At 43.9% G+C, this 23,565-nt stretch overlaps 1 protein-coding gene across 2 annotated transcripts in view; it reads left to right on the plus strand.

Moving 5' to 3' along the window:
- Positions 1-23,565, plus strand: part of scn5lab (sodium channel, voltage gated, type V-like, alpha b) — a 165,003-nt gene that overhangs the window by 38,803 nt on the left and 102,635 nt on the right. Inside the window, exons 3-8 of one of the 2 annotated variants that reach the window (XM_070553523.1) lie at positions 54-197; positions 4,888-5,006; positions 11,183-11,272; positions 11,800-11,928; positions 14,098-14,189; positions 17,068-17,310. In XM_070553523.1, coding sequence (XP_070409624.1) covers positions 54-197; positions 4,888-5,006; positions 11,183-11,272; positions 11,800-11,928; positions 14,098-14,189; positions 17,068-17,310 — 817 coding nt within the window. Of the gene's footprint in view, positions 1-53; positions 198-4,887; positions 5,007-11,181; positions 11,273-11,799; positions 11,929-13,434; positions 13,527-14,097; positions 14,190-17,067; positions 17,311-23,565 lie in introns of both variants that reach the window. The other variant, XM_054736163.2, reaches the window with a different exon arrangement.

Raw genomic sequence — 23,565 nt, forward strand, 5'->3', positions numbered from 1 at the left:
TCTGAACCACCTGCAGCTATTCAGGATCATGTTGACTTTTGTGTGTTTGTAAGGACCTGGGCAATGTGGAGCTGCTCCGGGCCCGGCCCGACCTGGAGGCAGGTAAACAGCTGCCTCGCATCTTCGCCGACATACCATCTCACCTGGTGGGCGTCCCCCTGGAGGACATCGATCCGTACTACTTCAGAGACCAGAGGGTGGGTCCGCCTCCTTTACCTTTACCACAGCTTCTTAGTACAGAGTCAGAGCCTCTACAAAGAACCGGGGGTTCTCTCACAGCAGAAAACATTCCTTCAAAATAAAAGTCTTAAATATTCACAGTAAAACCTGGAAAGTTTATAAAAGTATTTTTGTTTTTCATTCTTAAACGCTGTTGCAGCCTAAACCACTAGGACTTCTGGGGAGTCGGAGCCAGATACAGTTTACGATAGAAGAGAAGGAGATCTGGCGTTGTGGGTGTTGCAGGCAGGGACGAAATTTTGATTTCAGAAGTGGGGGGGACACAGCAGGCTTATGCGGATTTGGGGTGGGGGGTGTTATGTAAAGACCCCTTGACACGTCACGTGCCCATCTCAATAATTTTTCCGTCCTCAATATATATATATATTTATATATATATATATATATATATATATATATATATCAAAGTTAAAAAATTTACAACTCTATTATTATTTTTATTTATTATCATTATTGAAGTGCAGTTTTGGCTGTTGACAATGGATAGGCCATTGTATTTATTGTTTTGGGTCTTTTTTAATTGTTTTTGGTGCAACATTTTCTAACAGGGAGTGAGATTCCTTTTTTATTGAATTTTTGTTTGTTATTTTTATTCATTTAGAAGTTCTGGTTCTGGACATTTCAATGTTAAATGAAGGTTTATTTGTTGCATTTTAAAAGGTGTACTTGCATTATTATGATATATTAACATTATATTAGTGGTTATTTTGGTCTAGATAATGTTGACAATGATATCGTTTATCATCAACAATTTGTTGGACAAAATATCGTCCAGCAAAATGTGTTACTTTCCCAGGCCTAGTCAAAAGTATAAAAATTATTTATACATAAACGGTCCTCCTGAGATCTGGCCGTTTGTTCATTTGCTGTGTTAGAGGACATGCTGAACTAATGTTTTACACATGATCATCACCCTAACATTTGAGTGTATAAAAACATATTAAATATGTTTTTTCCCTTAAAAGTGTTTAAACAGTTGTTGCATTTCAACACACAAAAAATAAATGGAAAAAATAAGATAAATCTAATGAAAAGTGTACATCTTTGACATTAAGCTTAAAAAAATCTGTTGACGATGATGATACTGTTCATTTTTCAGAGCTTTTTAATGTGAAAATATACATTGCAATAGATAAGTTTACAATAAAGTTAAATGATAAAAGTTTTGAAGTTACACTTCTACTACTACTACTACTAGTAATAATAATAAAAAAATAATTATAATAATACGAATAAATTGTGTCTGAGGAGTCAGTTATGTGGAGGAGATGAGTTTGTAAAAGTTAGTTTTGAGTATGTTTGTGAAGGAGGAGGTGAGTCTGAGCTTAATGCAGGGGTGTCACATGTTCCAACTTACGTTTTGACTTTGAAAGAAGTCTCATATCCACTTTTCGTTTTCTTGACATGCTGCCTCCTGGCTGTGCCTAACTACCAAAGACTCACAAATGGACACTTATTCAAATGTTATGTAATGGAAGCTGAGCTGAGCTCTGATGTTACACAGCGTCTAGTTGACGATGTGACTCAGTACCGGTGTTCCCTAGCGGCTCCAAACTAGCAAAACAACGTGAGCACGTTCTGACTGTTTACAACTTGAGTGACAGCAGCAACAGCCAATAATACGTTAGCAAGTATCAGCAGAGCCAATAGATTAGCTTTTGGGTGGGTCTAATAGGAAACCGGTTTCCGTTTCGGTCCTAGTGTTCAACCAAATCCATTTAATGGAGCGTAACATTGTTTTTGGACGGAAAAAAGTGCAGGGGACCAAAACTGCCTTTTGAAAAAGTGGGGGGGACATGTCCCACCCGTCCCCCCCCAAAATTACGTCCCAGGTTGCAGGACTTTGGTTTACTCTTTAATTCCTTGTTTTATTCTAAAGAACAGCTTTACTTTCCTCTCTTTACTTCTGACATTTGAATTTTAATGAGTTTTATTTACCTGAGTTCAGTTCCCAGCATGCAATGTAGGTTGGTGCAGCCTGCTCAGTTAGCTTAGCACACCAACCTAGCTAGAATGCTAACTCGACCTTCTTTGAATTAATGTCAGTATGTAAACTTCAAACTAACTCTGGAAGAGGAGGTGTGCGTGTTAATATGCATGTGTATGTGCATGTGTTCATGTGTGCGTGTGCACAAATGTGTGTGTGCAAGGGTGTGTGAGTGAGTGCATGTGTGTGTTGGGGTTGTATGAACTAGTCGACTTCACTGCTCTATAGTAACTTGTTATGCCTGTCATCGACTAGTCGCTGTCACGTGATAATGACCGACAAGATGCAGCCCTCGGAAATGACAGCAGGTGACAAGCTCCTGCGCGTCGGGAGGCAACGTGCTGTGCCAGAGCGTCGGTACTGACACCCGCCGTAAAACAGACATTTAACCAAATTGTGACCTTTACCCTCTTGCAATTTAACCTTCCCCTCACCCCCATCCTAACCTTAACCAGCTTGCACATGCAAAGCTCTGTTTGTTGACGCGCTCCAGACATCTGCGTCCTGAGCACGGCCACAGTAACATTATCACATCAGGTGTCGCCACCTCAAAAACTAATTTAACACGCGATCGTTCATGTCGGCTCATTTCCTTTTATGTTTTCTGTCTTTTATTCTTTTATTTGTGCCTGATGCGTTTCGCTGCTGTGGATCAGGGCGCATCACCTTGTCCTCCGGTGACGCACCGATCACTGATGCGGCCGGCGAGCAGCGAGCACTCCGCTGTTTTAGCGGTCGGTAGATCTTTTAGAACTGCAGTTCAAAGGTAACTCATAAGGTGAATATATATGAACCCAGGTAACAGTTTCTCTTTAGGACTGAGAGGAGATGCAGGAAGATAATAAACAGGCAGGACAGAAAAATAGTCAAATAAAAACAAGTTAGTTTTTGTACCTGCTGTTGCAACAAACAGACACCATTGAAGGTAATCAGAAGTGAGGAACAGAAAATGAAATAATTATTTTAATGTTTAGAGCAGCAGGAACTCTGAGAGGTTGCAGGCGCATCAGTGAGTTTGCGGCCGCTGCGCAGGGGGAGGGGGGAGAGGGCTGAAGCAGGGGGAGGGGGGAGAGGGCTGAAGCAGGGGGAGGGGGGAGAGGGCTGAAGCAGAAACTACCGTTGTTAAAAGAAATGTTTAACTTTGAAAATGTGGGCGCAATTTTAATTGTCAAAAACTGCAGCGACCCCCCCCCCCCCTCTTCCGTGCGCTTCAGGTGTGTGACGTCATCAGCGACTAGTCGTAGTCAACTCGATTTTCATTACTTGATGGTCGACTAGTGTATGCACTATGTGTGCATGTTTGTGTGTACACACATTTTTAAATAACAGGTCTTAAATAACTTGGCTCCGGTAAGGAAAAACAAGTCACTTGGGAAAGCTATGACACACACACACACACACACACACACACACGCACGCACGCACGCACGCACACACACACACACACACACACACACACACACACACAAATCTAATACTCCTGGGACCGGTAGAACCTCTGTGCCATTCTGGATTAGTGTAAACGAGTCAAACTAACGAGTTACTCCAGCTTCAGGAAGATTTATTCTGGTAAGCTGTCGTTGAAATATTACCAGAGTTGCACCAACACACACACGCAGCGGTAGAACTGGCAGCACATTATTTATTTATCTGTAGATTACTGAATTATATTGGGACAGATGATGGAGCTAAGAGCTGGAGTCGGCTGAGAGCTCCTGGTGGAGCGCAGAGATGAAATATTTTCCAAAAGTTAACAAACTGAATCGATTTTGGTTCTGAAGACGAACAGAATCCTCCCCGGTGTCCTAATCGGGTCTTCTGAGTCAAACGGTCTACAACATGTCTGCACCTCCGGTAGTGATATCCAGCTGTCGGGGTTGAACTTCTCCGGTATCCGTTCTGGTCGCCGTATCCCAGAGGAAAACTAATGTGACCGACTAGCAGAGGCTTCAGAAGCTACATCTGACTGATGACACTTCGTTCTGCTAACGCTAACGCAGAAGCACCGGAGTCGGGTTGTTTACTACAGCTGATCCAGCAGAGCGCCTCCAGCTGCCCAGGGCTTAGACCAGAAGTTAGTCTCTGTTTAGTCAAAAACATCAGATTTTCTCAAAAATCCAAAACCCTTTTTCATCTGAGGTTTTGTACTTTTGCCTCTGGTCCACATCTTTAACCTCCTGAGACCCGAACTAGTATTTGGTGTGATGTAAAATAAAATTAGATAAAAATCTTAACAGGTTTTCTAGATAAAACTGAAAAGAGATGTTTTTACCTAAATTTGATATGAAATGTTTCTGAATAATAGAAAACAAGGTCTAGTTTGAAGAGAATAAAGTGTTTCAGGGAAAGATGCCATGTGGACACGGGATCTCTGGAAAACAGAATGATGACAAACAGGAAGAATGTTAAAACTCCTGCTCTGAAGAGCCTATTGGACATTTTAGCAGACCACTGCCTGTTCTGGTCCTGGTTCTGGACCCGGTCTCTGCTGCTGTGTGAGAACCCTTCAGGTGCAGCTAGAGCACAGCAGCAGGAGGCTCCTGTTGTCTAAGTAAAGTAATGAGACGTGAGTCTGGGACGCTGGCGGCTGCCGTGCCCTCCTCTCCGTGTGGGAATGACTCGGATGTTGTTAACGTGTTTCTGTCTGGTTTTCCTTGCAGACGTTCATAGTGCTGAACAAAGGGAAGGCCATCTTCCGGTTCAGCGCCACATCTGCACTCTACATGTTCAGCCCGTTCCATCCCATCCGCAGACTCGCCATCAGGATCCTGGTCCACTCATATCCTTCAGCTGTTCTCCCTGTGATGTCTGAGGAAGTGTGTGAGGTCAGAGGTCAGCTGGATGGATTCTGAGCCGACAGCACCGTGGCCGTCTGAGTGCTGGCTTCAGTTTCACGCTTTGATCTCATCCGACTGTTGAGGCACATTCATGTTCACTGATGTTTAAACAGAACAGACAGAGATAATTAGATGATGATGTCACTGGTTCAGCTTTTCCCGGACCCATCCAAGGTGTCAGAAACCAGCGGGACATGGAGGTCTTTAGGGAGTCCAGCTCCTTCACTTATAGCTCCTGAGTCTTTAAGCTCATGACGAGCTGCAGAAACAAACATAGTTTGAGCTAATCTGAAAAAAATAGTTCTTGTTAGGGACAGAAATGTCCTCAGAGCACAATGAACCAAGGTCCAGGATGGGACGTGATCGTAGACCTCCTAAGAGAGATCACCAGAGAAACGGGTGATCGGTCCAAAGGATCCGGTGTTGGTACCAGATCTGCTCGGGGTCCTGCGTCTGCCAGTTACCTCACAGTAGATGATTGGCTGAACGTAAGACTTACAGAAGTTACGATACCACGCTCGTAAATGCTACGTGGGCACATTGACGACGAAGAGTTTGATTGGTCAGGACGAATTTACGGTTGTAGTCTTAGCGGTTGTAGTCCTAGAGGTTGTAGTCTTAGCTCTTGTAGTCCTAGAGGTTGTAGTCCTAGAGGTTGTAGTCTTAGCTCTTGTAGTCCTAGAGGTTGTAGTCCTAGAGGTTGAAGTCTTAGCTCTTGTAGTCCTAGAGGTTGTAGTCCTAGAGGTTGAAGTCTTAGCGGTTGTAGTCTTAGCGGTTGTAGTCCTAGCGGTTGTAGCCTTAGCGGTTGTAGTCCTAGAGGTTGTAGTCTTAGCTCTTGTAGTCCTAGAGGTTGTAGTCTTAGCTCTTGTAGTCCTAGAGGTTGTAGTCTTAGCTCTTGTAGTCCTAGAGGTTGTAGTCTTAGCGGTTGTAGTCTTAGCGGTTGTAGTCCTAGCGGTTGTAGCCTTAGCGGTTGTAGTCTTAGCGGTTGTAGTCTTAGCGGTTGTAGTCCTAGAGGTTGTAGTCCTAGAGGTTGTAGTCTTAGCGGTTGTAGTCCTAGAGGTTGTAGTCCTAGAGGTTGTAGTCTTAGCGCTTGTAGTCCTAGAGGTTGTAGTCTTAGCTCTTGTAGTCCTAGAGGTTGTAGTCCTAGAGGTTGTAGTCTTAGCGCTTGTAGTCCTAGAGGTTGTAGTCTTAGCTCTTGTAGTCCTAGAGGTTGTAGTCCTAGAGGTTGTAGTCTTAGCGGTTGTAGTCCTAGCGGTTGTAGCCTTAGCGGTTGTAGTCCTAGCAGTTGTAGTCTTAGCGGTTGTAGTCTTAGCGGTTGTAGTCCTAGAGGTTGTAGTCTTAGCGGTTGTAGTCCTAGAGGTTGTAGTCTTAGCGCTTGTAGTCCTAGAGGTTGTAGTCCTAGAGGTTGTAGTCTTAGCGGTTGTAGTCCTAGCGGTTGTAGTCTTAGCAGTTGTAGTCCTAGAGGTTGTAGTCTTAGCGCTTATAGTCCTAGAGGTTGTAGTCTTAGCGCTTATAGTCCTAGAGGTTGTAGTCTTAGCGCTTGTATTCCTAGCAGTTGTAGTCTTAGCGGGGTTGTAGTCTTAGCTCTTGTAGTCCTAGAGGTTGTAGTCTTAGCTCTTGTAGTCCTAGAGGTTGTAGTCTTAGCTCTTGTAGTCCTAGAGGTTGTAGTCTTAGCTCTTGTAGTCCTAGAGGTTGTAGTCCTAGAGGTTGTAGTCTTAGCGCTTGTAGTCCTAGAGGTTGTAGTCTTAGCTCTTGTAGTCCTAGAAGTTGTAGTCCTAGAGGTTGTAGTCTTAGCGGTTGTAGTCCTAGCGGTTGTAGTCCTAGCAGTTGTAGTCTTAGCGGTTGTAGTCTTAGCGGTTGTAGTCCTAGAGGTTGTAGTCTTAGCGGTTGTAGTCCTAGAGGTTGTAGTCTTAGCGCTTGTAGTCCTAGAGGTTGTAGTCCTAGAGGTTGTAGTCTTAGCAGTTGTAGTCCTAGCGGTTGTAGTCTTAGCAGTTGTAGTCCTAGAGGTTGTAGTCTTAGCGCTTATAGTCCTAGAGGTTGTAGTCTTAGCGCTTATAGTCCTAGAGGTTGTAGTCTTAGCGCTTGTATTCCTAGCAGTTGTAGTCTTAGCGGGGTTGTAGTCTTAGCGGATGTAGTCTTAGCGGTTGTATTCCTAGCGGTTGCAGTCTTAGCGGTTGTAGTCTTAGCGGTTGTATTCCTAGCAGTTGCAGTCTTAGCGGTTGTAGTCTTAGCGGTTGTATTCCTAGCGGTTGCAGTCTTAGCGGTTGTAGTCTTAGCGGTTGCAGTCATGTAGTCCAAAAATCAACACTTTTCAGGGAAAATATGTTTTAATTTCCAAAGGAAACGTAAACTAAAAGCAAAGATACTGACAGATAAACGGCGACCCTCAAAAGCTCAGGGTTTTGATGAAATGGGGCAAAATAAAGTATAAGAACTTTATTGAAAAGACAGCAAGCAGCATTTTGAATGAATGAATGCATGAATGAATGAATGAAAGAACGAATTTACATTACAACTAAGGAATTAAACAGACAAATTCCACATTAGTACAGACAGATGTGGCTTCACATATCAGAACTGTCTGATGTTGGTTTGTGAAGTTGCTCATTCTTCACAAAACTGAGATTATTTGGTGGTTTATTAACAAATTATAGTTATAAAGAAACATTTAGGTGGCAACAAACAAGAAGTTAATAACAAACCTGCTGATGCCTTCCGAAACTTACGTGTGAAAGCTGAGTGGGTTTGCCGTAATGTGACGTCATCAGCAACCACAGGACCCGAGCCGATCTGATGCCGACACGGGAATAGGGTGGAAAAAACCAGATTAAACCAGTTAACCATAACATTGAACAAGTTCCTCGATATCGATGTCCCGTCTTCCAGAGACGACAACACAATTTATGACTGGCGGAAAATGTAGACACCAGAACATGTAGCTGTTAGCTAGCAGGCTACAGCTGAGCTAACGTGTCACCTTGGTTGGGACGTATTTTAAACGTGACCACAAAGGCAGAGCTGCGTTCAACACCACAAACCTGATAAGCTGCCTTCAGAACAAACTGCAGCAACTTGGATAAAAATGCGGCACTAGCTTACTTACTGAAAGACAAGTTAACAAAGAGAAATACTCTGTGGAGAGAAACTTGAGCAGCTTTATCGTTCCAGCTTTACAAATGCAGCTCTACGGGTGTTTTGTAGGAAAGCGTGACCCTGCTGCCGGCCGTCATGGGCTGTGTCTGACCTGGGAAGGTGCGTGGCTCAAAGCAGCCACACACCGAGTCAACGACTGGAAGTGAGAGAAGGTGTGACCATGAGTAGATGACAACTACTGAAGGGAGTTTTCTTCTGGTGAACCAGCTGACCAGCCGCCTCCCGCATCAGTAAAACTCACGTTTAACCATGTTAACGTCGATGCCGGAGGCACACTAAGTAAATAAAACATGGAGGAATTTCTATAAGAATTAATTCAACTCAAAACAAAAGCTGGTAGGTTTAGAGTCATCACACACTTTACCAACACTTCAGAGCTGTGTGTGTGTGTGCGTGTGTGAGTGTGTGTGTACGTGTGTGTGTGTGTGTGTGTGTGTGTGTGTGTGTACGTGTGTGTGTGTGTGTGTGTGTGTGTGTGTGTGTGTGTGTGTGTGTGTGTGTGTGTGTGTGCGTCTGTGTGTGTGTGTGCAGCAGGGAGTGTTTACCACAGCTGGATGTTCTCCAGGCGCTGGCTCAGCCAGAAACCATCTGGAGTCACAAACACCAAGAAGAAAGATGCTGGATCAGGATTCTCTCCTCTGACCTCCGGCTGCCCTCCTCCTCTTCAGGGAGTAAAGCTGGAGTCTGAAGCACCAGCGCAGGTGGAATGTTAGCCCTGTTCCCACTACCGGACCTCCAGGGTAGTTCCTGGAACGTGGAAATGGACCAGGAGAAGGGCTTCCCAGTTCGTCAGCTGTTGTGTTTGAGCCCGTTCGGGTCTTTGCTCTGACGTCAGTGTATCGTGACGGCTTTGGCAGAGAGTGATGTCACTGATCAGCGGCCACAACCCATCCAGTCGATGAGTTCAATGACCAGATGAAGTGTCGGTTTTTACGGCGCTCTGTGAGACAACAAAGCTCCGGCTTTTGAGTCTGAGGGAAATTCCGCCATGTTTTCCAGTGTTGGGAGATCGATTGTAAATCTGATCTGTGCTTATTTTCCGTTGCTTCCAGTCTGCTTCACCAGCAAGTCTTTGTTCTAATGCCGGTTGTTGATGACGTCTGCTGATGTCATTTCCTGCTGAGTTACATCAGCGCGAGTTGACCAGAGGTTCCTCTCAGCTACTCCAGCGAGCCGTGCGGAGTTCCTACCCCTGAGCAGCTTCTGGAAAACGGCCAGCCTGGTCAGGTGGAGTCACGCGCATGTCAGGAGGTTCCTGTAAATCCACCCTGACGTTCCAGGTTTACCTGGGCCACCCTGCAGGTGGACCTTTGGGGCTCAGATAGATTTAAACACTTCCCAGAATTCCCTGCTGCTAGACTCATTGATCCTGGGAGCTGGGAGTGTTTTCGTGTTGAACACAGCCCAAATCTGATCGGTGCATTATGACTATGGATCCAGATGTAGAACCTGAGGGTCCCGCTGTGGCGGTTTGACCCCCACCCCAGGACACGTCAGATGGACTTCACACCAAAGCGTCGCTATCCTCACTTCACACTCGGCTATTTTTACCGTGGGGCGGCGGCTGGTGTTGAGAGACGTCGAGATGGCCGGCACGCTGCTGTTGTCACGGAGGAGAAGTGGGTGAGCAGGTCGGCCGCAGAGGTGTGGCGCTGCTCATGCTCAGGGTGTGTGTGTTCGTTCGTGTCTCAGTGAAAAATTAGGAGTGTGTGTGGAGCTGGACGGAGACCAGCTTGTGCTTCAAAAGTGTTTGTGAGAGATCAAGTGTTCTGGATCTGAGCCCAACCACCATGGCGCCACGGTGACAGGCTGTGACGTGACACACACACACACACACACACACACACACACACACACACACACACACACACACACACACACAGATGTGTGTGTGTGTGAGGAGGAAGGATTCTGCAGTGGAAGTGGGAGGAGTAATCAGATTACTGGTACAGTAGCCTGGGAGGTCCAAAACAGCAGAGCTATCATTAACGGGTAATTAGCTGCTGGCTCTGTGTGTGTGTGTGTGTGTGTGTGTGTGTGTGTGTGTGTGTGTGTGTGTGTGTGTGTGTGTGTGTGTGTGTGTGTGTGTGTGTGTGTGTGTGTGCATGCCAATCAGTAACCGTATTATCTCACCACCTCTCCATCATAACAGCTGGGACTCAATCAACAGCCCACCCCCCCTCGCCCGATTACAATAATCATGATTCATTTATAGCTTTGACTGACGGCTGAGCCGGGTCTCTGCCCCATCCACACACTCCGCCATCACCTGCTCCAGGTGACCAGTGGGCGGGTCTTTATTTAGATGGGTCACATGTCAGTGGAGAAGCTAAAACTCCATCAGAGTGTGTGTGTGTAGCCTCTGTATGTGTGTGTGTGTGTGTGTGTGTAGCCTCTATGTGTGTGTGTGTGTGTGTGTAGCCTCTGTGTGTGTGTGTGTGTGTGTGTGTGTGTAGCCTCTGTGTGTGTAGCCTCTGTATATGTGTGTGTGTGTGTGTGTGTGTGTGTGTGTGTGTGTAGCCTCTGTATGTGTGTGTGTGTGTGTGTGTGTGTGTGTAGCCTCTGTATGTGTGTGTGTGTGTGTGTGTGTGTGTGTGTGTAGCCTGTGTGTGTATGTGTGTGTGTGTGTGTGTGTGTGTGTGTGTGTGTGTGTGTATGTGTGTGTGTGTGTGTGTGTGTGTGTGTGTGTGTGTGTGTGTGTGTGTGTGTGTGTGTGTGTGTGTGTGTATGTGTGTATGTGTATGTGTGTGTGTGTGTGTGTGTGTGTGTGTGTGTGTGTGTGTGTGTGTGTGTGTGTGTGTGTGTGTGTGTGTGTGTGTGTGTGTGTGTGTGTGTGTGTGTGTGTGTGTGTGTGTGTGTGTGTGTGTGTGTGTGTGTGTGTGTAGGCAGGAATCCAGATGAGGGAGCACCAGAACAGTTCTGTGGGACTCGGTGACCTCTGAACTGTTCTTCCTTAACATCTCACTCTCTTCAGCCTGTTCATCATGTGCACCATCCTGACCAACTGCTGCTTCATGGCCATGTCAGAACCCGCCTACTGGGCCAAGTACCTTGAGTAAGTAGCTCTTCCTGAAGGTTCAGGCGTCTCTAACAGCTGAGAGATCAGAAAAACAGGAAACACTGAAAACCTGCTGGCTGCAAAGAGGTTAAAGGTCAACCCAACTGTCACAACCAGATGAGGAGTTTTAGTTTGGGTTCATGTCTCAACATGTCATCTTTGATTTGATCTGTTGGGTTCTGCCTGCAGACCCAGAACCCGTTTAAAGTGCTGCTGAATCATTTGACCTTTGACCCCCACGGTGTCAGACCATCACAAGCCCTGTTGTCCCCGCAGGAGGTTAAAGCGCAGAACTGCTTGTTTGTTTACTTTTTGTTATTTGTTGTAATAATAAGAGTGATAATAGTAACAATAATAACAATACAATCATTAATGTTATTATTTATGTTATTAATACTAAAATACATCATTATTATCTGTTATCAGAAAAAGGCGAACGTAGCTGCGCTACAGCCACCGTCTGGACTAAATAAAAATGGATGAGTGTGTGACGATAACTCCTCCCACCCTCCTCCCCCGCCCAGGTACACCTTCACAGGTATCTACACCTTTGAGTCTCTGATAAAGATCCTGGCCAGAGGCTTCTGCATCGGGCCCTTCACCTTCCTGAGGGACCCGTGGAACTGGCTGGACTTCAGCGTCATCACCATGGCGTGAGTCGCACAAGCAGAACCTTGGATCAGAACCAGTTCCTGCAGTGAATAAATAACAAGCAGATTATTGTTTAATCAGAACAAGCTGCTCTGAATAGTTATTGTTTTAATTTAATTTGTGTTTAGAAGTTTGAAATATTTTTTATGAAATGAAACGTTTGAGTTTCTGATTTAACGACTTTTTATCCTCTTTGAGAAGAACCGGGTCAAAGGTCCGGAGTCTGGTTCCTGTTTGTGTTCGCCGTCAGCTGCTCTGCCCTCTGCTTTGACCTGATGCTGATGCAACCAGATGATGCCCCCCCCCCCCCCCCCCATCCAGCTGAAATCTGATCCAGGACCATTAGCAGCTGTAGATTACGTGATGCTGTCCACCTGGGCCCAAAAGCCTGGAGAGGCCTGGCGCCGTTCTGCCTCCCGTGATCCGCTTTGATCGGATCTGATGTGCTGTTGTCTCTCCTGACCTCTTCACATGGAGGGGTTGGTGTTTGAGCCGAACAGATTTAGTTCTTTTTCATGTTTAAACATGAAAAATCACACGAGAATCAGCTCCTCTAAATCTGAGACCATGGTCTTGATTCGGAAAAGGGTAGAATTCCTTCTCCGGGTCAGGGATGAGGTCCTGCCCCAAGTGGAGGAGTTTAAGTATCTCGGGGTCTTGTTCACGAGTGAGGGAAAGCTGGAACGTGAGATCGATAGGCGGATTAGTGCTGCGTCTGCAGTGATGCGGGCGTTGTACCGGTCTGTCGTGGTGAAGAGAGAGCTGAGTCAGAAGGCAAAGCTCTCGATTTACCGGTGGATCTACGTTCCTACCCTCACCTATGGTCATGAGCTTTGGGTAGAGACCGGAAGAACGAGATTGCGGATACAAGCGGCCGAAATGAGTTTTCTCCGAAGAGTGGCTGGGCTCTCCCTTAGAGATAGGGTGAGAAGCGCCGTCATCCGGGAGGGGCTCTGAGTAGACCCGCTGCTCCTCTACATCAGAGGAGCCAGTTGAGGTGGCTCGGGAATTTGGTCAGGATGCCTCCTGGACACCTCCCTGGTGAAGTTTTCCGGGCACGTCCAACCGGGAGGAGACCTAAAGGTAGACCCAGGACACGCCGGAGGGACTATGTCTCTCAGCTGGTCAGGGAACGCCTTGGGATTCCCCCGGAGGAGCTGGTCAGAGTGGCTGGGGAGAAGGAAGTCTGGGCCTCTCAACTTAGGCTGCTGCCCCCGCGCCCCGACTCCGGATAAGCGGAAGAAAATGGAAGGAAGGACCATAATTACAGGGAATGTGGGTTATTTAAATGGAGTTCTCTGGTTGTTGTTCCTCTGAAGTGTTAATGCCACCTCATAAGGAAGCTCTTCACGCAGCAGGAAGTTTGTAACATTCCTGCAGGAATCATCATGCAGCCCGAGACACGATCAGGACTTCTGCACACTGCTGTGACTGGCGACAGGATTTTCAGACTGTCTTGTTTGTGTTCTTCTGTTGTATGTGGACACGCACCACACTGCCCCCCGCAGGCTGCTAACAGAGTTTATCAAAGTAGGCAACCTGCAGGCGCTGCGAACCTTTAGAGTGCTGAGAGCGCTGAAAACGATCTCAGTCATCCCAGGTAAGGCCTCACCACCAGGGGGCGACACGGGCCAAACCTATCAAACGCATTGTGAACGTCCTCCAGTGTCCATCCAGTGTCTGCCGTGGCCCGCAGCGCCAGCCCCTCTCACAGTCTCTGCCCTGTCAGAGGTCTCAGGTGCAACCACCTGACCTGTCTCAAAGGAGAAGTCAGATGTGTGTTAGCGCCTGATGTTAACTGGAGATTAAAACATGGCTCCCAGACGATAATCCCTCTGTGATGATGATGATGATAAACGTGAAGTGGGGTGAAAGCTGCTTCTCAGCTGATTTTCTCGTCTCATTTCCTGATTCGACCCAAACTGAAGATCTGAGCTGAGCAGAACCCAGCTGATGATTATCTTCTCAACAAGAAGATCCAGCTTAGGTCGAAGCTTCAAACATCTGATTTCACCTTCTACCAGCAGAGCTTGACCCTGCGGTGTCAGCTGTCCACGTGGCCCGTCTCCATGTCTCTGCAGACTCTGTCTGATCCCTCCATGTTGTGGTTCCTTGTGGTCACATCCTGTTGTCTGTGTGTTTCTGTGCTTCTGTCTCCCGGCTTGTTGCAGATATGTGACTGAGTTTGTGGACCTGGGTAATGTGTCAGCCTTAAGGACGTTCAGGGTGCTGCGAGCGCTCAAAACCATCTCTGTCATCCCAGGTGAGAAGGAGGAGAGAGCAGATATGAAACGCGTCCTTCTGAGGCAGCAGGAGGAGCCAAGTGTTTCAGATCTCACGCTGCATCCAACCTCCTGGTGTCTGCACCAGTGTGGTGTCAGGGGCAGACCCGGAGGCAGGATGCAGGGGGGACTTCCTGAGGTGGACTCAGAGGCTGGACATCAACACCAAACATGTCCTGACAGCGAGTCGGGCCACGAGGAAGGACCCAGATGTCTGCTGCTGCCTCTTGGCCAGACCGTCGTTGTAAACGAGAATGAGTTCTTAATCGAGTCACCTGGTTAAATAAAGGTTAAATAAAGGCTAAATAAAGGCTAAATAAAGGCTAAATAAAGGCTAAATAAAGGCTAAATAAAAACAATAAGCAGACTCTGAATCGCAGCCTGGAGACACTTTGTTGTTCAAAAGAGCATCAGGGGAGGAAAACCTGTTTATCCCGTTATTGTGGCTCCAATGAGCTTTACAGTCTAGATTAATAATCTCCCAGATTACTAATAATTACCAGTTACATTAACATTATTATATAATAATTATATAATAATGCTGCTAATGAAGGAAAACTCAGAACAAAATGTTCATTCATTTACTTGGTGTGGAATTGAAAGGGTTAAACTTGGCTGGAGACGGGTTCTGGATCCAGAACTCTTTGGAAACTGCTGTTTTCCAAGTCCAGGTCACAGCTCCGGTCAGCGAGTCTCCGACTCGGAGCCTGGTCTCTATCAGGAACGTCAGGTTATTTTCAGTGGAATTAAACAGGATTTTCTTTAAAAAACAAGTTTTACATGTAGTCACTTTTAATATCTTCCATGTTTCTAAAGACACCAGTGGAATCATAAACACCTCACTAACTCTGGGGAGTTTAGCGTTACCAACGTTTGCTTTGGGTCTTCGTCGTCTATTTCTTCAAAAAGGGTGAGTTGGCAAGTCTAACCTTTGAGTCACTGAGCAGCTAATTAGGGCAATACGTAGAACACCGTTGGTCCCCTTTAGTCCAGAATTCCATTTAAGCTCCTTTATCGATGATCAAAAAAGTTCCATCAGCGTTCCCAAACCATACCAACCCAAACCAATCCAATCCAATCCAACCCATACCAACTCAAACCAAACCAACCCAAACCAATCCAATCCAATCCAACCCATACCAACTCAAACCAAACCAACCCAAACCAATCCAAACCAAACCAAACCAACCCAAACCAATCCAATCCAAACCAAACCAAACCAACCCAACCCAATCCAAACCAACCAAACCAAACAAACCAAACCAACCCAAACTATACCAAACCAACCCAACCCAATCCAAACCAAACCAAACCAACCCAACCAAACCCAATCCAAACCAACCCAACCCAGAAAAACATAATAATTTAAATTAATCGTTGTAGACATGAAATAAAAATAAAACTGCCAATAAAAACAGGAACACAGCATTAAAGACCAATCCTTGGCCAAAAGCTAAATGACAGAAAGGGGTCTACAGGCTGGATTTAAACCTCGTCAGCGAAGAAGCCCGGCACACCATCAGAGGAAGTACATTCCAGAGTCTGGGAGCAGCAAACGCACGCTCCCCACGAGCTTTATATCTCATTTTGGGAACGCGGAGCAGTAGATGATCGGCAGACCTGGAGGGGATGTAGGGGGTGAGCAGCTCAGACAAATATAGAGGTGCTAGACCATTCAGGGCTTTGTATTTCACTCGATGGTGCACAGGAAGCCAGTGAAGATCGTCCAGAATGGGAGTGATGTGACAGCGTCTATTTGTGTTTGAAAGACATCTTGCTGTTGCATTCTGGACTATCTGTAGATGGCTGAAGCATCCACATCACACAACAGGTAAAAACGAGAAGATCTGCAGATTTGGGACAATTTTCTATGCTTCTCTCATCACCAGCTCACTAAAAGACAAATCAGCCCCCAGCAGCGCCCACAGGTGACTTACTTCTACAGACACCACGTGACCCCCGCCGCTAGCTGTCCACAACCGGGCTGAACCAAAACATAAATGGGATTCATTTAAAATTGGATTATTTATTAAACTGAAACTAAACGTGTAGAACGTTCTTCCTCAGTGGCTCAGATTAAATCCATCCAGATGTTCCACCTCTGTTTCCACTCGCTGCATGTTAGCATGTTGTGCTAACGGCTAACAGAGAAGCTGTGTTCTAACGAGTCCAAACCAGAGCAGAAACATGAAGGGCATTCTTTTGTCAGTTTACAGATGTTTCCATGACAACCAGTCTATTCCTAATGAATGGACTGGAACTGAAACAGCCTCCTGCTCTTTGGGTGTGCACCCTTTGTGTTCTGAGTGTGGTGTTCCTGACATTGTTCTGTGGAAAGTTTCTGCTGGGCGAATTTAAGGATTCACCTGAACAGAAACAGGTCACTAGTGAGCTTGTGTCACTTTCATCGTATAGATTTACACCATTAAGTTAACACAAACAAAGATGGCTGCCTTTAGTTTAGCTCCAGAAGAGAGGTGAGACCAAGTCATTGTTGTAACCTTGTACCTCGTGTCAAATCCAAGTCATAAACAAGTCATTTGAACACTGTGATTTCATCACAGGATAATAAAAATGAGTGATTTGTGTAAAGTATAAATTCCTTTTAAAAAGTGAATTTATTTAGCAGGTGCAGAAAACAAAGCTGCTGATGTAAATAAGGATGTTTTTATGTTTACCCTGATGCCAAGTCCAGGTGAAGTTTCCAGTCCAGCTCAGAAGGCAGCCATCTTTGTCTGACCTGATTAAACACCTGGCTAACCTAGCACCAGCTGTTTGATGTTTAACAGACTCTTTTCAGAGCAGCTCATGTTGAGTGCTACACTGATCATTGGTTCCTGCATCCCGGTGGTCCCTCAGGCCTGAAGACAATTGTTGGTGCCCTGATCCAGTCGGTGAAGAAGCTGGCTGACGTGATGATCCTCACGGTCTTCTGCCTGAGCGTCTTCGCCCTCATTGGCCTGCAGCTCTTCATGGGAAACCTGCGGCAGAAATGCGTCCGCAGCACGACCCACTGCATCAATGGCAGCCTGCCCGCCAACACTTCCTTCTACTGCAACAACAAGACGTGGGCCTCCATCATGGACTTCATCGAAGACGAAGGTGAGAACTTCAGGTTCTTTTCTCAGAACCTTGGTTCATGTTGAACAGATCTCACAGTAGAGCATACGATTAGGATTACACAGCTGTTCAAAAGTGTGCTCCTGTTTAAAACTAAACTAAAACGACCCATAACTTGTAGCTGGCTTCCTCAGCCTCTGTACCACACAGAAATACAGTAGATGCCCATCAAGCTGGGCTTGTCTGCACTAACCGCTAGTCTGAGCTAACTGCTAGTCTGCGCTAACCGCTAGTCTGCGCTAACCGCTAGTCTGAGCTAATGGCTAGTCTGAGCTAATGGCTAGTCTGAGCTAATGGCTAATCTGAGCTAACTGTTAGTCTGAGCTAACTGCTTATCTGAGCAAACTGCTTTTCTGAGCTAACTGCTAGTCTGAGCTAACTGCTAGTCTGAGCTAACTGCTAGTCTGAGCTAACTGCTAGTCTGAGCTAACTGCTAGTCTGAGCTAACTGCTAGTCTGAGCTAATGGCTTGTCTGAGCTAACTGCTTTTCTGAGCCAACGCTAGTCTGAGCTAACTGCTAGTCTGAGCTACTGCTAGTCTGAGCTAACTGCTAGTTTGCGCTAACTGCTAATCTGAGCTAACATCTAGTCTACGTTAACAGCTAATCCAAGCCAACCGCCGTTAAGAGCTAGTTTTGTATACATTGCCTCATATTAGCTCCAACCTCCCAGTTGGTGGATGGGAGGTTGTCTCATAAATGTTTTTGCTTATATTACAGGATTATTTGCACAGACCTCTAGTTATTTCAATGAGTAAATATCACAGTCATCAACTAAATGCTCTTTACCCAAAGCTCCTAATGAGATTATTCATATTTTTACAGAAAAACATAGATTAGTAAATTTGGGTGTTTCAGAAGCTAATCAAACAAAACATTGTTATCCCTGCAACTAGTTTCTTCTGGTATGTGTGTGTGTGTGTGTGTGTGTGTGCGTGCGTGTGTGCGCGTGCACGTGTGTGTACTGGCCTATACATCAAAGTGAGGACCAAAACAAGTCTTTTACCGGCAAATTGAGGACATTAGTACCAAAGAGAGGACATTTTACTGGTCCTCACTTGGGACAGTCTCACAGAGCTCTACTGATGAGTTTTAGTTAAGGTTCAGGTTTGGCACAATCCAGTCGCTAAAATTAAGGGAAGTCAATGATGGCCCTCACAACGAAAGCAAGACTAGTGTGTGTGTGTGTGTGTGTGTGTGTGTGTGTGTGATGCTGCAGTGATGACTGGCGCTTCTTAAATGGACTGGACAGTGTCATGTTGGCACTGCAAACACATACTGTCAGAGGCAGTCTAGCAGGGAAAGAACATAGAGCACACACACACACACACACACACACACACACACACACACACACACACACACACACACACACACACACACACACACACACACACACACACACACACACACACACACACACACACACACACACACACACACACACACACACACACACACTAATGCATGAACACATGTGACAGGGCTCTGCCAGGTCATCCTGAATATACAACATCCATCATATCAGTCACGTGGACCAGAGAGTCTGCTATGCGAACATTCATTGTTTAAACACCTGATCCAGTCCAGAACTTCTGATCCATCAACCAGACATTCCTGAGATGTTTTAAGTGCCTTAAGCAATATTTGTCTTGAATTTCTGAAGGGTTTTTAGATTTTCATCAGATTCAGGGTGACATTCTGACTGGACCAGTCCAGGTTCTGGTCTGGACTCTGCAGCTGCTTGGGTCTGCTGATGTGTTTGGATCCTGATGGGATCCAGAGGAGTTTCTGGTGGACTCTGAGTTCTGCAGCAAGAGAAGCAGCCCAAACCATCAGCTGTTGGTGTTGCAGTGCATCCTTGTGGAGCAGTGATTGGCTCAGGGGTTATGAATTCACCCTGTAATTGGTGGGTTGCTGTTTTGAACCTAGGCTCCCTCTGTGTTTGTTGCTGTGTCCTTGGACAAGGCACTTCACCCTCCTTCTGCTGTTTGTGGCTGGAGACACTAGTGACTTCTGTCACTGTGTCCTAGGACATCTGTGGCAATTATGTAACTCCTCACCATCAGTGTGTGAATGGATGAATGTCGTTTGTGTAAAGTGCTTTGGAGTCCTCTGACTCAGAAAGGTGCTAGTGCAGATAACTTATCACTTATCATTAAAGTGTAAGGTGAAAGGTTTCATCAGGACATACAGCCCTTTGCTAATGTACCATCTAAATATTCATCTCCATTTTTCTTTGACATCCATCACTTAAAATAATTGTCCCCTTCAGGCTTCTGTATTGATCTTTAAAAGCTGCTGTGAAACCTGAGAGACGAGACTGCAACCATCAGGTCGACCTGGTGGGCTGGTCTGGAATCAGCCTCAGCATAGAGATCAATGTTTGTGTTGCTGCATGAAGCACTGGAAATAGAAACAAAATAACCAGTTAAGCACAGTAAAAACAAGGATAGGCAAAACCCAATGGAACACCAGCGTGACACCAGTAGAACTCACTAAACCCACATAAACTAGGATAACTCATTTAAACCAAAGGGAACTAGTAGAACTCACACAAACCAACATTAAACTAGTAGAACTCACTCAAACCAACATTAAACTAGTAGAACTCACTCAAACCAGCATAAACTAGTAGAACTCTTTTAAACCAAAGGGAACTAGTAGAAGTCACACAAACCAACATTAAACTAGTAGAACTCACACAAACCAACATTAAACTAGTAGAACTCACACAAACCAACATTAAACTAGTAGAACTCACACAAACCAACATTAAAGTAGTAGAACTCACTCAAACCAACATTAAACTAGTAGAACTCACTCAAACCAGCATAAACTAGTAGAACTCATTTAAACCAAAGGGAACTAGTAGAACTCACACAAACCAACATTAAACTAGTAGAACTCACTCAAACCAACATAAACTAGTAGAACTAGTTTAAACCAACATGAAACTAGTAGAACTCATTTAAAACCAAGATAAAACTAGTAGAACTCACACAAGCACACATTAAACTAGTAGAACTCACACAAGCCAACATTAAACTAGTAGAACTCACACAAGCCAACATAAAACTAGTAGAACTAGTTTAAACCAACATAAAACTAGTAGAACTCATTTAAACCAAACTGAACTAGTAGAACTCACACAAACCAACATAAAACTAGTATAACTCATTTAAACCAACATAAAACTAGTAGAACTCACACAAGTCAGCATAAACTAGTAGAACTCACACAAGCCAGCATTAACTAGTAGAACTCTTTTAAACCAAAGTGAACTAGTAGAACTCACTCAAACCAACATTAAACTAGTAGGACTCACTCCAACCAACATAAACTAGTAGAACTCACTCCAACCAACATAAACTAGGAGAACTCACTCAAACCAGCATAAAATAGTAGAACTCATTTAAGCCAAAGGGAACTAGTAGAACTCACACAAACCAACATTAAACTAGTAGAACTCACTCAAACCAACATAAACTAGGAGAGCTCTTTTGAACCAATATAAAACTAGTAGAATTCACTCAAACCAAAGGGAACTAGTAGAATTCACACAAACCAACATTAAACTAGTAGAACTCACTCCAACCAACATAAACTAGGAGAACTCACTCCAACCAACATAAACTAGGAGAACTCACTCAAACAGCATAAACTAGTAGAACTCACACAAACCAGCATTAACTAGTAGAACTCACACAAACCAGCATTAACTAGTGGAACTAGTTTAAACCAACATAAACTAGTAGAACTAATTTAAACCAACATAAAACTAGTAGAACTCATTTAATCCAAAGGGAACTAGTAGAACTCACACAAACCAACATAAAACTAGTAGAACTCATTTAAACCAACATTAACCAGTATAACTCATTTAAACAAACATAACACTAGTAAAACTCACTCAACCCAGCATCAACTAGTAGAACTCACACAAACCAGCATTAACTAGTGGAACTAATTTAAACCAAAATAAAACTAGTAGAACTCTTTTAAACCAAATTGAACTAGTAGAACTCACTTAAACCAAATTGAACTAGTAGAACTCACTCAAACCAACATTAAACTAGTAGAACTTTCTCCAACCAACATAAACCAGGAGAACTCACTCAAACGAGCATAAACTAGTAGAACTAGTTTAAACCAACATAAAACTAGTAGAACTTATTTAAACCAACATAAACTAGTAGAACTAATTTAAACCAACATAAACTAGTAGAACTAATTTAAACCAACATAAAACTAGTAGAACTCATTTAAACCAAAGGGAACTAGTAGAACTCACACAAACCAACATTCAACTAGTAGAACTCACTCAAACCAACATTAAACTAGTAGAACTCACTCAAACCAGCATAAACTAGTAGAACTCATTTAAACCAAAGGGAACTAGTAGAACTCACACAAACCAACATTAAACTAGAAGAACTCACACAAACCAACATTAAACTAGAAGAACTCACACAAACCAACATTAAACTAGTAGAACTCACACAAACCAACATTAAACTAGTAGAACTCACTCAAACCAACATTAAACTAGTAGAACTCACTCAAACCAGCATAAACTAGTAGAACTCATTTAAACCAAAGGGAACTAGTAGAACTCACACAAACCAGCATTAACTAGTAGAACTCACACAAACCAGCATTAACTAGTGGAACTAATTTAAACCAAAATAAAACTAGTAGAACTCACTTAAACCAAATTGAACTAGTAGAACTCACTCAAACCAACATTAAACTAGTAGAACTTTCTCCAACCAACATAAACCAGGAGAACTCACTCAAACCAGCATAAACTAGTAGAACTAGTTTAAACCAACATAAAACTAGTAGAACTTATTTAAACCAACATAAACTAGTAGAACTAATTTAAACCAACATAAACTAGTAGAACTAATTTAAACCAACATAAAACTAGTAGAACTCACACAAACCAACATTAAACTAGTAGAACTCACGCAAACCAACAGAAAACTAGTAGAACTAGTTTAAACCAACATAAAACTAGTAGAACACATTTAAACCAAAGGGAACTAGTAGAATTCAAACAAACCAACATTAAACTAGTAGAACTCACTCAAACCAACATAAACTAGGAGAACTCACTCAAACCAGCATAAACTAGTAGAACTCATTTAAACCAAAGGGAACTAGTAGAATTCAAACAAACCAACATTAAACTAGTAGAACTCACTCAAACCAACATAAACTAGGAGAACTCACTCAAACCAGCATAAACTAGTAGAACTCATTTAAACCAAAGGGAACTAGTAGAACTCACTCAAACCAACATTAAACTAGTAGAACTCACTCAAACCAGCATAAACTAGTAGAACTCATTTAAACCAAAGGGAACTAGTAGAACTCACACAAACCAACATTAAACTAGTAGAACTCACTCAAAACAACATAAACTAGTAGAACTAGTTTAAACCAACATGAAACTAGTAGAACTCATTTAAACCAACATAAAACTAGTAGAACTCACACAAGCCAACATTAAACTAGTAGAACTCACGCAAACCAACATAAAACTAGTAGAACTAGTTTAAACCAACATAAAACTAGTAGAACTCATTTAAACCAACATAAAACTAGTAGAACTCACACAAGCCAACATTAAACTAGTAGAACTCACGCAAACCAACATAAAACTAGTAGAACTAGTTTAAACCAACATAAAACTAGTAGAACTCATTTAAACCAAAGTGAACTAGTAGAACTCACACAAACCAACATAAAACTAGTAGAACTCATTTAAACCAACATTAACCAGTATAACTCATTTAAACCAACATAAAACTAGTAGAACTCACTCAACCCAGCATAAACTAGTAGAACTCACTCAACCCAGCATAAACTAGTAGAACTCACACACGCCAGCATAAACTAGTAGGACTCACACAAACCAGCATTAACTAGTAGAACTCTTTTAAACCAAAGTGAACTAGTAGAACTCACTCAAACCAGCATAAAATAGTAGAACTCATTTAAGCCAAAGGGAACTAGTAGAACTCACACAAACCAACATTAAACTAGTAGAACTCACTCCAACCAACATAAACTAGGAGAACTCACTCAAACAGCATAAACTAGTAGAACTCACACAAACCAGCATTAACTAGTAGAACTCACACAAACCAGCATTAACTAGTGGAACTAGTTTAAACCAACATAAACTAGTAGAACTAATTTAAACCAACATAAAACTAGTAGAACTCATT

The sequence above is a fragment of the Nothobranchius furzeri genome, chromosome 7 (assembly GCF_043380555.1).
Source record: "Nothobranchius furzeri strain GRZ-AD chromosome 7, NfurGRZ-RIMD1, whole genome shotgun sequence".
In the NCBI taxonomy this organism is placed as follows: Eukaryota; Metazoa; Chordata; class Actinopteri; order Cyprinodontiformes; family Nothobranchiidae; genus Nothobranchius; species Nothobranchius furzeri.